The following is a 15,713-nucleotide window of genomic DNA, read 5'->3' as shown; positions in this document are numbered from 1 at the left end:
TCTCCTGCAGCATGGGCTCTCAGCTAGGGCGCATTTACCTGGAAGTCACAAGGTGGAAATGCTTTAAAGACAACAAACCTGGAATTCAAGTCTCAAGATTTCTTGGACACTTGTCATTGGGGGTCTGCACGATGGAGAAATATGGCTAATTATGTGCCTGGAGCATTGTTCCTCTTGCAGGATTGCACTTGTTTCCCTTTGTTGTTCGTGGTGTGAACTTTGCCACTTCCAAAGGTCCAAGGCACTGCTTAAAAATTGTAGCGAGTATGAAAGGGAGTGTAAAACAGCAGTTAATCAGTAATGCAACTTGGGGTGAAAAGGTTTGAGTAAGCCAGTATAGGACTTTAAAGCTGAAACTTTAAAGCATGAGGCTGAAGCTGGTTCCTAGTTTCTTATCTGAAGTTCCTTCTCCATTTTACAGTTCAGAGGTACAGATGCAACACGAATCTTAAACAGAACTATATGCCAGAACAAGAATCTCACTGTCTCACACTATATGTCTGTGCCATTGTAGCTGTACCCTAGACATGCCCTGATGACATTTTTTCACCCAAAGCTTCACTGGTGTGTGAAAGGACTTGTTAGAGGAAAACTGGTTCCTGGGTTGTTGGTTGGTTTTTTGCTACAATGCATAAATTACTTGCTGGCTGAAATTAAACAATTTGGGCGGACCAAGTGTTTTTGGTAGTAAATCTCTTCTTAGATGCTGACCTGGAAGGCATTGTGGCTGATATAATCTCTTACCAAATCAAATATAAAAAACCCAAAGCTTTAGGATACAGTGCTGTGTTAGCTTGCAGGGGATACAGCAACTTTTCAACAGTTCAGTTGCACTGACATGTGCTTCTTCAGTTTTGTTGTTCTGAGATAGTGCTGGAGAGCAAGAGAAGCGGCTGTTTCTGTGAAGGTATGAAATCTGCCCAGAGAACCTCAAGTCGGGAGGCACCATACAGATGTCAGAAATAAAATCCGCCTTCCAAGCTTTGCTTTGATGTCCGTGTAACTGACAATAACATCGTTGCCTAAACCCAGTATGTATCCATCAATTTCAAAGTGCCATGGAAATTATGATGTGCTTTTAGACACTCTGTAAGCTGCTTAGGATGTAACTTTCTGAGAAAAATGGGGTAGACACCTATGATGTTAACAGGCAGCCTGCTGTGAAGCTCTGAGGCCTTCCGAACAGAGGAAGATGTGGCCCAGCCAGGAGTTCAACAGGTAGCAATTTTAAAGTCAGCTTGTCATTGTACAGATATTTCAATGTTCAAGCCTCTCATTTACATGTCATCACAAATGCTGATTGAATAACCTGCATTTGAGCACTCAAGCTTTAAATAGGTTTTAGGCGATCCCTTGTTGCAGGCTCTGTGTTGTGAAGCCAGCGTGGGCTCACCCTTTGTCACCCCACTCAGTGTTGGGCCCACTTCACCCTTGCTGCCATTATCACCAGCTGTTCCCTTGCCACAGAATGGGCTGCCAAAGGAGAAGGTGGCAACTGCATCCTTCCGTCTAAGACAGAGGGAAAGGGCAAGACAGTGAGCCAGAGGCAGCAAGTAGGTGCAGCAGGTGGCTTGTGATTGGGTCCTTGTTCTGAAATGCATCTTGACAGGCAGGGGGGGCAGCTTGAAAAAAATATTGGGGGGCCCAGGTAAGCCCTGCCCCTCATAATCAATTACACGATGCAGTGTATGCACACTATCTGAATGGCAATGCCCAACAACTTTTTTTGGGGGGTGGCAGCCATCTCAAATATTTTACTGGGGGCCAAAGCCCTCTCAGCCCCTAGGGGTTGGCTCCTATGTTGACAGGTGCCCAACCATGCTAACCTGGGATGCTGAATTTAGCCACCACAAATTGTACATTTATATCATTAGAAGGTTGCCCTGTGTGAAGTACAGTCATACCTCGGGTTACAGACGCTTCAGGTTGTGTTTTTTTGGGTTATGGACTGCTGAAACCCAGAAGTATCGGAACGGGTTACTTCCAGGTTTCAGTGGTCACACATGCACAGGAGCGCTAAATTGTGCTTTGCGCATGCGCAGAAGCGCCAAATCACAACCTGCTCGTGCACAGACGTGCCACTGCGGGTTGCGGACACTGCAGATTGCAAACGTGCATCCCGCACAGATCACGTTCACAACCTGAGCATCCACTGTATATTAGACTGAAGCAATGTCTAGAATATCACTTTGGTTCAACATATTTTCATGTGTTGTATCCCTGTGCTCTTCAGTTCACAGCTCAGTACTTCCAAATAACTCAAGTGATCCCAAACCATAACATAAATACCAAAAGAATGACTTTCTCTTTTATGCTTTTAACAGTATTGAGGTCTGGTTGGGAAGTTTGGTTTTGGCATAACACTCTCCCAGTACGGTGCCCAAGGAGTGTTTCTGTGTTCAGCATGAGCACTGCAAGTTGAAAATGAGCTTGTGGAAGTCACTGCTACTGTTCCAACCATGATTGAGTGTATTCTGCTATTCTTATACTCATTCATTCATTCATTCATTCATTTATTTATTTATTTATTACATTTTCATATCGCCTCCCATAAAGTTTTGAGGTGATGTTCAACAATATTAACATATCCATTCCAATACAGGACAAAAATGCAACTGAAGAACCAGAGCAGAGTTAAAATTATTCAGAAGACACCTAACATAATTGATGTGCACACTCATCTAAGCTCAGCGACAAAATGGCTTCACGGTGCTACCTATGTGCTTATCTTTTAGAACTGCAGTACGGGCAACTCCCATTTATGCACATTCAAGACACGTGCAACGGCACATGCATGCATCGCTGTGAACTTGGAAATGGCACAAAGGGGCAAAAATGGCCCTAAAAAGCATGTAAACTGCAAAACGGCACAAAAACAGTGCTTAGCAATCCCACAAGCCATTGCAAGTGCAGGAGCCCTTGCACCAACCTTTTGAGGCCTGTGGAGAGTTTGAGTTTGAGCAAGAAGGTTTGATGGGAGTGATTATGGTGTTTGCATGCTTTTTCAATGGTGCTCCCAATATATGTGATTTCACAGTTGTGCAGTGCCTCAAAACCTAACCCCCACGTGAATGAGGAGTTGCCAGTACTCAGGTTTGCAGCAAAATTGTCCTCTGTTTGCTGTCATGGGGCACCACACTGAGGTGGTTATGTTCTTGAACTCACATGTCAAAACCTTTGCTCAATTCTCCATTACTGGCTTTTTTTGCCATGCTATTGGTTTTAATGAGGAACAACAGGTACCTTCAGTATGGTGTCCCAGATCTAGGGCACATGGGGAAGATGCTTTGATATTTCTGCCATTGGCCAGAGAACATAAGGCTATTGAAAGGTTATATCTTGTCCCTTCTGAGAAGGCTAGTGGCAAGAGGGAAGACCTGACTGACCATGGTCACTTGGCAGAGAACAGAAGGGAGCTCGCTTCTTTCCTTTCTGCCAGAAGGAACTCTGCTCCATTTGTCCTTGGATGGCACAAGCAAGGGAATAGCATATTCAGCATGCCAATCATAGGAGCCCCAAACATCTAGCGAGCAACTTGGCTGGAGATGCCATTCAATATGAAGATGAAGCAGAAGAAATTGGAGCTATAATACTGATGTGTATTTCTCATTTCCCCAGCTGTCAAAGGGTAATGCTACCAGGGTTTTAGCTTCCTTTTTGCAGGAGATATCTCTGGAGACTGATGGCATTATTGTAATATTTGATATAGTTATGCAACCAGTTACATGTAGAGGTAAGCAGTCCAATAGTCACAGAAGGCAGTAGATTCACTGTCCCACATCAACACCCCAGAGAGACGTGCCTCTACCCTCAAGGTGCTTTGCAGCCTCCAGTTAATCTCTCTTTCTTTAATTCCATCACTGTCTCATGCTCTGCCTCTTTCTCGCTGCTCTTTAAACCACAGTTTTCCCACCCACAAACTTTAAGACCCATGCTTAGCTGGGGAGGGATTAGTCATCCTCCAAAAACTGCTTTAAAAAAAATTGAGGGATGATCAAGAAACCATTCTCTAACCATTAGTTCTCCTTAGGGAAACATTGGTCACCATGCCTGAGCCATTAGTCAACAATCTACTTCACGAAATATATGTGTGGCATTGCTTTGCTGAAAACACAAAATACAATACTAAAATACAAAATAGAAATTAAAAAATAAATAATAAATAAACAAACAACAACATTGTGGCACCTTGAAGATTAACAAATTTATTATCACATAAAGTTTTGTGGACTAAAACCCACTTCATACAAAAATGTTCATACAGGTGAAATACTTCATATGGGTGCTGCCACTCTTTCTGGGTGACTGATAGCCACTGGATAAAGAAATGCAGACTACCTCAAGTATATTATTTGATATGAACTCTCTGCTCTCTTTAAAGACTCATGCATGTGAAAACCTGAAAAGCAAGTTTGGACATTACATTAATTTATTGAGTTTTCAACACTGACCAAATTAATTCATCTTAAAAGGAGGGACTCTACTTTGTCAGATTTGATGATGGAACAAATCTGGAAAGAGGTTTGAAGTAGTTCTCAGCAGAGATCTTTCCTAACCCTTGATATATGAATGTGGGTTTTTAAAATGGAAGATGCCAGTGATTAAACTTGGGATGTTCTACATACAAAAATGTCTTCAATCACTGAGATACGTCCCCTTAGCAATGGGGAAAGCCTATGTCATATGATATGAAGTTAACAGATGCAGTAGCAATCCTAACCAATAATACAATCCTATGCCTGTTTATGTGAAAGTAAATTGCACTATGTTGAATGGGGGCTTACTCCCTTGTGTGACTGCAGCCCTAATTTTTTCTAGAACAGGGATCTGGGTTTTTTTTAATATGAAAGTTTATATTTTATCTTATGGTTATGAGGTACAATTTCAATTTGTGCAAAACAAAAATTGTTGCATCACCCTAACCATGGCTGGGGAAGCTGTGCTCCCCCAGGTATTGCTGAACTCAGACTTCCATCAGCCCCAGCCAGCACAGCCAATGTTCATAGGAGTTTCAGTCCAGCAATATCTGGAGGGCCGCAGCTTTCCCGTCCCTGTCCTACAACTTGCTTCTCAGAATTATGTGGTGATGTTGGTGGGGCAACCCAGCTAGATGGGTGGGGTATAAATAATAATAATAATAATAAATTATAGCAGATGATACTGTTCCTTCTGATACAAGTGTGCCAAAAATGGCAAATATCTTTATGGAATCTGAAATCAGGAGATGAAAGGAATAGGGGAAGGCACTGAACTATACAGTTTGAACACACATTAGAGAACACTTATTGCTCATCAAGCTTTGTTCACTAATGCAGTGAGTGGATGAAATACCACATCTCTCTGGCAGTGGTACAGATAACACAAATACTAAGTGACATGATTTATTTTATTTCAGAATTTGTATGCTGCCTTTCAGGAAAACCCTCCTAAGGTTGTTCACATTAAAACAGAAAATAAAAACAGAAATACTGAATCAGTGCAGGACAAACTTGGTGAAACTGGATCTCCGTGTGTGGGTCCTTAAATACTTTAACTATTCATTGTATGCACACAATTGGCCTCAGCTGCAAAGCCTTTCATGAACAGCAAGAGAAGCGTATTTCTACACCTCAGCATAGAATACTAGAATTGAAGAGGGTCCTCTAGTCCAACCTCCTGCAGTGCAGGAATATTTTAGCCCAACATGGAACCCACAACCCTGCAATTAAGAGCCTCATGATCTACTGACTGAGTTATCTCAGCAGCCATCAACTTTCAAGTAGCTTATTGGCAGTATTATATTTGCTGGCTGACCAATTTATTTGTTCAGCGGATTGTGAGTTCATAGGATGGGTAGGTAGGCAGTTACGGTTAGGAGATGGTTGATAGTTGACTTGAGAACCTGGGTTTTTGTATGAGTAATCCACTGTCAGCACTTGGGGGAAGATGGCACTCCTCCAGCTAAGAAGACAGATATTTGTGCTTGAGTAAGTGAAAGATGCAGCAGAAAAATTAGCTTGGGGCTGCAATGCAATTGCTGCCTCAGGGGTTTCTCTGCTCTATGGGGAATCTTCTGCCTTATGTGTGTCTGTCTGCTACTTATGCTCTGCTTGTATATTTGTAATTAAAGCACTATTTTGAAAACACCTTAGGTTTTTTTAGCTGTCTCTCTTCAAAAGGAACTAAATACGTTAGTGCTGTTCCTGGAATTCCTCACTACTCAGGAAAGTGGGAAATGTTTTAACAACAGACTTTTGAACTACTGTATAGTGTGCAGACCAATATAAAAGAGTGGGGCTAAAAATCAATGTGGTTCCTACATATCAGCTTTCTCAGTGGTGGGGAACCTCCAGCCCGTGGACCTAATTATGCCTTCCAGGCCTCTACATTTGGTCCGCGAAGTTTGGCCCAAACCATGCCCACCTGTCCATTTTCTGGTGTCCTATGTGGCTCAGGTAAACTTGTGGGGGTCAAATTCAAAATGATTTTTTCTTTCCAGCTGTTAGTAGTTTGGTATGTGGGTGGCCTTTTCTGTTGCTGCAAAAAGAGCAGAATTATAGCTGGAAAGGAGGAAGCAGGAATAAGAGTTTATTGGGTTTAAATGCTCAATGTCAGCATGGCATCGGTATGGTGAGTTTGTTGCCACCATAAACATGGCTCACAATGGTTAACACTTTGGGAGATGGCTGCAGCAAGGGGATGTGAGAATATGAAAGACATTGTTGCTAAACCTGATGAAGATGCCATGACATCCATGATATCCAAGAGAGATGTGATTTCCAGCAACTGGTTTACAGAGGCATCCTGCACCTAGCCATGATGGTTATGCTCCAACAACACTGGCACAGGCAGCATACCTCTTTGTACCAGTTGCTGGGCATTGCAACTGGTGAGGATGCTGTGGGACTTAGGTCCCACTTGCAAGCTTATCATCAACATCTGGGAGAACAGGCTGCTGGGATAGTAGGCTGGCCCAAAGGTCTGATCCAGCAGAGGTTTTTACACCATGGTTTTTGTTTTCACTAGGAATGCTGACTTTCACAGGTTTTTATAAAGGTACTTGATATAAAACACAAATTCTTCTCATGTCAGATTTCTCTCTTTTAATAGCAAAACCATCGCCAGATTTACTCGGCAGCAGCAAGTCTCTCCTGGGTTTCACTAGGACGGACTCCCTGTGTTAAGTGCAATTAGGCGGCAGCCTAGCTGTTGCCAACCCAGTGGCGTAGCGTGGGGGGTGCAGGGGGGGGGCCGCACCGGGCGCAACATCTGGGGGCGCCCGCTCGCAGTGCTAAAATCCACGGGTTAGGGGGCGCAAATTACTTGCCTTGCCCCGGGTGCTGACAACCCACGCTACGCCACTGTGCCAACCCAAGCATTACTGCACAGAGGGCTGGATCCCGTGTTACTCATGCGTAGGGCAGACTCGCCGGCATCAGTGGGGTTGAAGACACAGCCATGGATAACCTGGATCCGCCCCGTGAACTCGGCTCCACGCGCACCTCCACTCTCTGCTTCTCCTCGTTTCCTCTCTGCGCCCCCGGAGCCCAGGGGTCCCCCAGAGGATCCGGCGCGCGGACCAGGAAGAGCCCTTTCCCCCGGTTCCTGCTGCGCCTTTCACCGTTGCCATGGCCAACCGTCCGCGCCTCCCCGCCCCCCTCCGCATTTCCGCGCGCGGCCAGCTTTGGGCGGTAGCTGCGCCCGCGGTGGCCCCCCGCCTCCGCGTGGCCATGCGCGATGACGTACGCGTGACGCAAACGGCGGGCGTGCCGGCGGCGGCGGCGGAGGCTCGGGGCCCCTCCCCCAGAAGATGGCGAGTCCGTGCGGGAGGCAGGAGTGCTCCATCGAGAGGCGCGGCTTCCGCCACCAGCTCGACTCGTGGCGACACCGGCTGCTGCGCTGTGTGGGTGAGGGACCATGGGGGGGCGGAGAGGGGAGCGGAGCCCGGGCGGGCGGGCGGAGGGGAAGCGGACCGCCTGTGTGGAGACCCCCCCCCCTCTTTTCACCTCCGCCCCACTTCCCCTCATCTCTCTCCACACAGTGAGGGGAGAGAGAGCGCTGAGCCCCTCCCCCACCCACTCCTCGGTTCGCCCGCCGGCTGACCGCGCGCGCGCCCTCGCTCGCTCCCTCCCGCGCGGATTAGCCGCTCCACGCGCGCCTCACACCCCTCCCCCTTCCTCGCGCCTCACGGAGCAACCGCGGCCTAGGCTCCGCCCCGCCCACTCCGGCCTGGTCTCTCCTCTCCCTCCCTCCCCCGCCCCCTCTCGGGAAGGTGGGAGGACGGGGGAGAGAAGAGGGCCCTTTGTTTGGGGGAAGGGGGTGAGCTGGGCTGTGTCCGCCGGAATGGGTCAGGGAAGGAAGTGCTTAGGGTGGCCTCCTCCCCACCCCCCCTCGCCCGACTATATATTTATTTATATAGATATTACGCCCCCCTCTCCCGCCCCTGGTCAGAGGGTGATTCGGCTTGGGAAAGTTACCCTTGCTGGGGATGATGGCAGAGCAGGATTGTTCCGGGGTGACCACGCCCCTCTCCCATTTCCAGATTTTTGCACACAGGTCATTCTTGCTTCCCCTTCCCCCTAATCGGTTTGCTCCTTGCTTTCCTATGTTCAGCCACATTGTGTCCGTGTGGCCAAGGAGCTAGGATCCTGCTCCGTTTATCCCCTGGTGCTGAATTGTGTATAAGGATGTGTGTGTGTGTGTGTGTGTCTAAATATTATAGTCACCGATTTACCTTGCAGAATGTTCTCAGATGTTAGGAAAAATATACCCTATTGCCATGATACCTCTTGTTGAAAAGGTAGTATTCCCCTAAATCTTTTGGATTGTGAAGATGACAGAATAACTTGCCTTGGAATCTCCATAAGCTGCTAGGGTTGAGAACCACTGTGCTAGGGAAAGCACATTTACTTTTTATAAAATATAGAAGCAGGTGAAAAGGTGCAGTTATATGGAAGGGGATATTATTTATAATGCAGTCTTCAGGTTGAACTGACAAAGCTCCTTTCATGTGAAATACAGGTTTATTTCAACATGTAAGAGTGTTTTCTGCTCATTTAAATGTCTTTAAAATCCCATGTGCTTTCTCCTTTGATTTCTTTAGATAATAATACATCATTCCAACATGTTAAGACAGTAGCTTTGTTAATACACAGAGATGGACTACATACTATTAAACTTACAATGCAGTCATGCATTCTTACTAGGAATTAATACCACCGTTTTCACTGAGGTTTATCCCTTAAAAGTGACTTAGGGATATCAGCTTTACTATCCTGAAACACTGAGTATTTACTGAGTAAAAAAGCAAAGGCAGTAGAAGCAGATCATTTTAAGTTGAACTCTAGTTTCCTAGACAGCAAAAGAAGGATGCTGATCATGTTAACTGTAATCCAGCAAGTCACCTTAAAATTCTGTAGCAGTGCCTGCTTTTCTTAATTGTAATTTAACTGCCTTTACAACTCTTGCTTAAACAGTAGCCCCTTTTTAGCTGTAGTTAGTAATTACTCAATATTCACCTGTATAATAGAAAACACTGAAATTATTGTCTTCTTTTTAAAAAAATAGAAACACTTTTTGTTGCACTAGTGCATGTATTAAATGACATTCAGTACATTGTCATATTTGTTTAACTGTATCAAAAAATAGACCAGGGCTTGGGAGAGAACCACAAGCACATCTGAATGATGTCACTGGTTACAAGGTGGGTCAGAGTTAACTGGTTGACTAAAAAAAGGAATGGCTTCTTGCCTTTTGGAAAAGCTTCAGCAGGTAATGCATTAGAATATTTCTTCAGGAGAAAGATGTGCTGTGAGTGTGCTTGTTTGTATTAGCATCTATCAGTTAGGTGCCTGTCTCTGGAAGATCATTTTACTACTTCCTCTGCCTGATGGAACTGAACACAAATTTATTCTTCATTCTAGTATCTTTTTTATGTACTTGAATGGTGGTGTTTGTGTCCGAGTGTTAAAGTATACTAGAAGGTTAAAGGCTAGCAATCGTTGCACATATCTGCTCCAATTATTTCAGGTCATCAGTTACTTGAGTTATTATGTATCCCTGTTAGTACTTGTGGACATTTGTTTGAAATTCTGTGATTTGCAGGGGAGATTGCTACTGATGTTTTACTCAAGCTTGGTCAGAAATACTAAGGATGTCTGCAAACTCAAAAAAATTAATATCCAGTGGTAGTCATACTCAGAGTAGACCACTTAAGTATGGATTTCAGTGGGTCTACTCTGAGTAGGAAACATGTTGGAGCACTTCTGATATGTTGGAGCACTTCTGTTGCTGATTTGGAAAAAATGAACATAGCATCTAGGGGGAACAATTCTTTTTGCTTCTCTCCCCACCCCATGGTCTTGGTATCTATGTGGGTGCACTTTCCCCCCTTTTGTGTAAACAGAAGATATGAAGGAAATGACTAAGCTACGAAGGTTAATCACCTAGCTATCCAGATTATTTTTTGAGGTAAAGTACAAAAACATTTTAGAAGGTCCAAAGTATAATTGTGCTTGTAGCATTTTATCTTGATAGCATTGCACCTAACAGTTTGAACTTCAAATTGATCAGTTTTATGAGGTCTTAGCTTCATAAACTTCCAGGGTGCAATAAGTATTGGTGATATTTCCCCCTGATCTTTCTCTGGGAAAGTAAAATATTTGAGTTTATGAGTCCATTCCAAATAAAACTTTAGTGGGTGGGAGGATTGGTTTGGTTTGCATACAGGACTTTAGGTTTTGTCTCAGGTAACAGTACTGGGAAAGAGAACTAGCTGTGGCTTCAGAGGCAAGGTTCTAGTTCCAATGGAAGACAGGTTGATTATGTGTGGCAGCTATCATTGGTCTTATTTGGGCCAATAAGTCCATAAGAAAACTGTTAATTTTATCTTGTGTTCATGGTCTTTGGTTAGGCCATATTGCAGTAACAACATTTTTAATAGAAGTCTTGGAGGAAGTATGGAGAAAGTCCAACTGGGATTTTTAAACATCTAAATCAGTGTTTGTGATCCAGGGCGGGAGGGAGGCATTTGATGATCTTGAGTGGGGACAGAAGTGTTCCCAAAATATGTACAGTATAAGTAAAAAAACAAAAACAAAATTTCAATCCATTTGAGAATTAAAATAAAATAATGTAGGAGCCAGGTTTGAAGGGGAAGAGTGGGATTTTTATATTACTAAAAGGGGGCATGGATTTTTAAAAAAATTAAGAAACACTGATTTAAAGGCTTTGAATTTTACTAGAACACAGTGTTAAAAGTTAGCAAGTCAGTTGTTTTGATAGAACTATAATGAAGTTTAGCTGAGAGTATTAAAAATTGGAATGGAAATCTTTAGTTCTATTCTTACCAAAATATGCTTTGATTAAGTGAGCTCTCCTTATTGCTCAGGATTTGGAAGCAAATATATATGATTTGTTTGATTTTGCGTTGTTAAAAATGAGGTCATTTGCCTGGATGCCAGGCCAGCGAGTTTAAGTTTGAAATGATAACCACTTGTCATTTTGCAAGTTATCAGATATCTGTGCTCTATGTATTGTAATAAAAAGTGCTATAACTGGTGCCAGGAAGGTTACATGCTAAGATAGCCAGATTTTCATCTTGCTGTTGAAAGCTACACATCTGTGAAGTGATATGACTGATTATTGGGGGGGGGGGGGGTTAAATACCAATAGCGTAGCGCTGAGTTGTAGTTTTGATTTGCATGTTTTAGAAATTAGGAGTGTGTTTTTCAGGGTTTGATACGAATCTCATTAATTTGGAATGCTCTGAGGGAATAATGGAAGTTTCAGATAGAGGCTTGATACTAAGGGCTACTTTCTAACACTTTCTAACACAGGGAACAAAGTCGACAAGCTTTATTTTTATGGTTGCTTTTGGTATTGATAAAAAGTAATTCACAAGATACTTTTATTACCTAATATCTGAATGTCCCTATAAGTGCTGCTTTAGAATTTATATGCACGAGACCTTCATGCAGGCATCATAGTGACACTCACACTTACCTGGCTCCAGATTCCAAAAGATGTAATTCTGTGAAGCTGAAGTATGATACTTAAAATTAGAAGCACAGTGAAGACAAGGAAATATGTTCTGTCACTATTCTGGTAAATTTTAATAATCTGTCAGAAAAATAAAATCACAATTTTCTTCTGACTCTTAATGAAAGTGCGTTATAATAATGTATGTTTTGTTTCCTGTTGATAGTGTACATGCCAATATTTTGTTCAACCTTCTCCCTTTCATAGGAGCTCCACTAATATACTCCTGAACCTACTTCATACACTTCCCTGAATAGTGAAGAAAAAATGACCCCGTAAACCTTCAATGTGCCCATATGTTTCCTTTTTTGTACATGCTATAACCTGTTGGATTTGGCTCTAAGCCTTTTAAAAATCATGAACATCCTGGGAAACTAAAATCCATCATTATGCATGGTCTACATAATAGGAGCATTGTAGATTGTAAATCAAGTACCTCTGAACTTGGGAACATTGTGAGTGGGTGTGCAACTACAGGTTGTTCAGTATTACATCTAGTTTTCATTTTACAGTGCTAGATACTGTATAAAAGTTAAAATATGGAATTGGTATTACTATAGATGCATACACTTACAAACCTTGAATAGCCTGATGGTTATTCTTCCCAAGATGTAAAGCAGTCATGCTTATTTCTTCGATCGTGAATAGAGGCTGTTTTCATTGACTTCTGTTTGTAGGCTTTTCTGGTTGTTCAGCATCAAATATGCAGGTAACTCGGGACTTGCAGAGCAGTGGAAAATGTTAAAACAACAAATCTTCAACAAAATGCACAATGCACATTTAGAGAACTGCACATGTTCTAGCTACAGAGACCAGCATTCTGTTCTCAAAATGTCTATGTGAAGCTCATACATCTATAAGTGATAACTGAAAAAATAATTGAGCCCAGCTTTCATGTGTTATAAAAATAGAATATGCTTTTCATACACGACATACATATAACTGTTCTATTCAGCTATCTCTACCTGTGTACAAAATACCTTCTAACACTGTCCTCTGACCTAAGATGGCCCTGGTTAAGCAGCATATACAGATATTGAAATGTTTTCTTCTCATTGGGATCTTCTTTGACTAAAGAAGGAAACCCCTTCCTTTTGCATCTTTTGTGGTTTCTCAGACATGTGCTAAGAATATATGGTATATGTTGCATTGTGCTTTGAACTTTGTCTAAATTATATAAAGTTAGTTACAGGATTTGTGTCTGTTGTGAGAGCTCAGTGGGTGTTAAAAGTATGAAACCTAACTCTGAGGACCTTGCCATTATTAGTTCATACACTTATTCCATTTTTTCTTGGCCAAGAAAAAAAAACGATGCACATTTAATAATGAGATTTTATAAACCATTCGGATTATGTACAAAAAGGTCCAAAACATGGTCAATGGTACTTCTGGTTAATTCTTGTCATTCCAGTAGAGTAATAAGGCTTGGTTATGGTGTGTGTGTGTGTGTGTGCAGTTCTCCTGGGGAGAGAAAGAGCTGGGAGGGACTGCAGCATAGGGAAGGTAAATTGCACAAATGTTCTGTTTCCTGACCATTGGAAATAAATTGAAGCTCTTCTTACTGTTGCAGTTATTCTGAAAATGCTTATTCAAAAATTTTCATCTTGAATCCCATGAGATTATATTGAGTGAAACAGTTACATTTCATTTTTCTTGTATTAAGTACTGAACTTAATTTCTTATCTACATTAAGAAGACCAACTTGGAAAAGTTGGTCCAATACTAATTGGCCAGAGTTCTAGGCAAAAAAAAAAAAAAAAGGCAGCCAACCCTAATATAAATTGACCCTTTTGTTTCCTGCTCCAGTAATGTTCAAAGGAATAAACAATTGTAGAAATTCATTTTCGGGTTACGTTTTTAAAGGGGAATTTGCATCTCTTGCTTCCTTGCCACTGTTTTTGGGTGCTTCCTTCCTAATTCCATTTCCTCCTTTAGACATCTAACTATTTCCCCTGCTTCATCTTCATTCTCAGTTCTGAATCCTTTATTTCAATACTACATCATATGACTCTTTCCCCCACCACATCTTCATGCCTAGCTTGCTGCATGCTGACCACTGGCAAAGTCTCCCTCCCTCAGTGACTTTTAAATATATATATAAGTAAAACTCTAGATTGACCTCAGGGTCAATCTTAAGGTCAAACTTACCACATAAACTTCTATGTTCCTGGAATATGCTTTGCTGAGAATGATACAATTGAAGTATAGAATTTTATTTATTTCCTGTTGAAGCCAAACTTTCTTAAAAAAAGAAAAAAAGTTCCAGGGAAACAAAAAAAATCTATCTAGTACTGTATCATTGTCTAAGATGGGGTAGACAGACAGTAATTCAGGATCTCTGGATGATTTTTTGTAGATCAGCAAGTATTTTTGACTCCCAGTTATTAAACAATGGCAACAAAACAACTTTTCCTACCAAAATTAGTCTGCTGAAATGAAGATTAATCTGGATTAGACTGTTGTGTGAAAAGAAAATGCTCAGAATATGCTCAAAGGCACTTTGTTCTTTAATTATGCGTGCCTTGCGCAGGGCTCTGGTTGGTAGATCTCAGAATTCTAGTGAAAAAACAAAGTTGATCTTACCAGTGTAAGATCTGCCCACCCTGTCCTAATCTACTAGTCAGATAAGCAGTGTGTAAGAGTGAAGAAAGCTGATTGGTACAATGGCTTACAGCAAGTGACTCTAGCACAATGAGACAAGAGTGTCTTTAGTGTGACTTGAAGGCACAGTGTTGTATCCAACAAAGTCATTGCATGAGCAGAACAACTTCTGCTTTTGCAACAGAACTTCTCTCTCCCCTGCTTTCCACAAAGCAGATAAGGGTTGCATGGGGGGAGGTGAGGGAAGGGATGTTCTGTTGTGCCAGTGTTAGTCCTGCTTGCACACTGACTTGCACATCACCTTTTCTAACTTCTTGATCTTTTGCAGTCCCCTTTATCTCCTTTTCATCCATTACAACTAATCCTCTGTTTCCTTTGAACATTTTTGTTGTGTGCTAGAATTTCATTACATGTCATTAGCACACTTTCCTGAAATGTGATGTGTTTTCCTTCGTATGTTCCTAAATTCATTTATATTTTTGTTCCTGCTAATGTTTGCAACATTACCCAGTGTAGTACCATCTGTGAATTTAACTAACATGCTGTTTACCCTTTCTTCCAGATCCCGTTTCTGATCCTACTTCCACATTTGGGAGTATGCAAGGGACAAAAACACCTCTTTGCGTAGCTTGACTGGATGCCCCAAGACTAGGATGTTAGTATATTTAAACCATTTTCCTTCCTTTGTTATGTTGCCAATAACTATTTGTACGTTGGTTGTTTGGCTATGATTGGCTATTGTGGCACTTTATAAATAGCAGTAGTAAAAAAAGTTAACTTACAGAGCTTCTGTAAAGTTTGGCCAAGATGTTGAAAATGTGTGCCAAAAGCCTAGTGCCTAATTAATCCCAATATGATAGGTTCTTGGAAGCTCTGACTACTGTCTGTTCCCTTTATCAAGTGAGAGTTGAGAAAGCTCAGTATTTTTAACTAAAATAAAGCCAAATGTACTTGGGGGTCTGATATTAGGTGTCTGTTTCTCCAAAATGGAATAAAAACTTTGTGATTATGGTATTATAAAATGGTTTGCATTCAGGTGTTTTGTGCAAGATAATTTTAAATAGTGGCTGTATGTTGAGATGATTCTAGTCTGT

The 15,713-nt window shown here is 42.0% G+C and overlaps 1 protein-coding gene across 5 annotated transcripts in view; it reads left to right on the top strand.

Moving 5' to 3' along the window:
• Positions 1-7,639: 7,639 nt before the first annotated feature.
• LCOR (ligand dependent nuclear receptor corepressor) overlaps positions 7,640-15,713 on the top strand; it is a 53,266-nt gene continuing 45,192 nt past the window's right edge. The window contains exons 1-2 of one of the 5 annotated variants that reach the window (XM_083443840.1): positions 7,640-7,886; positions 15,182-15,274. Coding sequence is in view for 1 of the 5 variants with exons in the window: in XM_083443839.1 (XP_083299965.1) it covers positions 7,790-7,886 (97 nt within the window). In the remaining 4 variants the exon portion in view is untranslated. The remainder of the gene's footprint in view (positions 7,887-15,181; positions 15,275-15,713) is intronic. The other 4 variants (XM_083443841.1, XM_083443842.1, XM_083443839.1 and 1 more) reach the window with 4 other exon arrangements.

The sequence above is a fragment of the Podarcis tiliguerta genome, assembly GCF_965153285.1.
Source record: "Podarcis tiliguerta genome assembly, chromosome: 5".
Taxonomy (NCBI): domain Eukaryota; kingdom Metazoa; phylum Chordata; class Lepidosauria; order Squamata; family Lacertidae; genus Podarcis; species Podarcis tiliguerta.
Note: the sequence above shows the minus strand (reverse complement) of the source record. Positions and strands in the feature narration are given on the sequence as shown.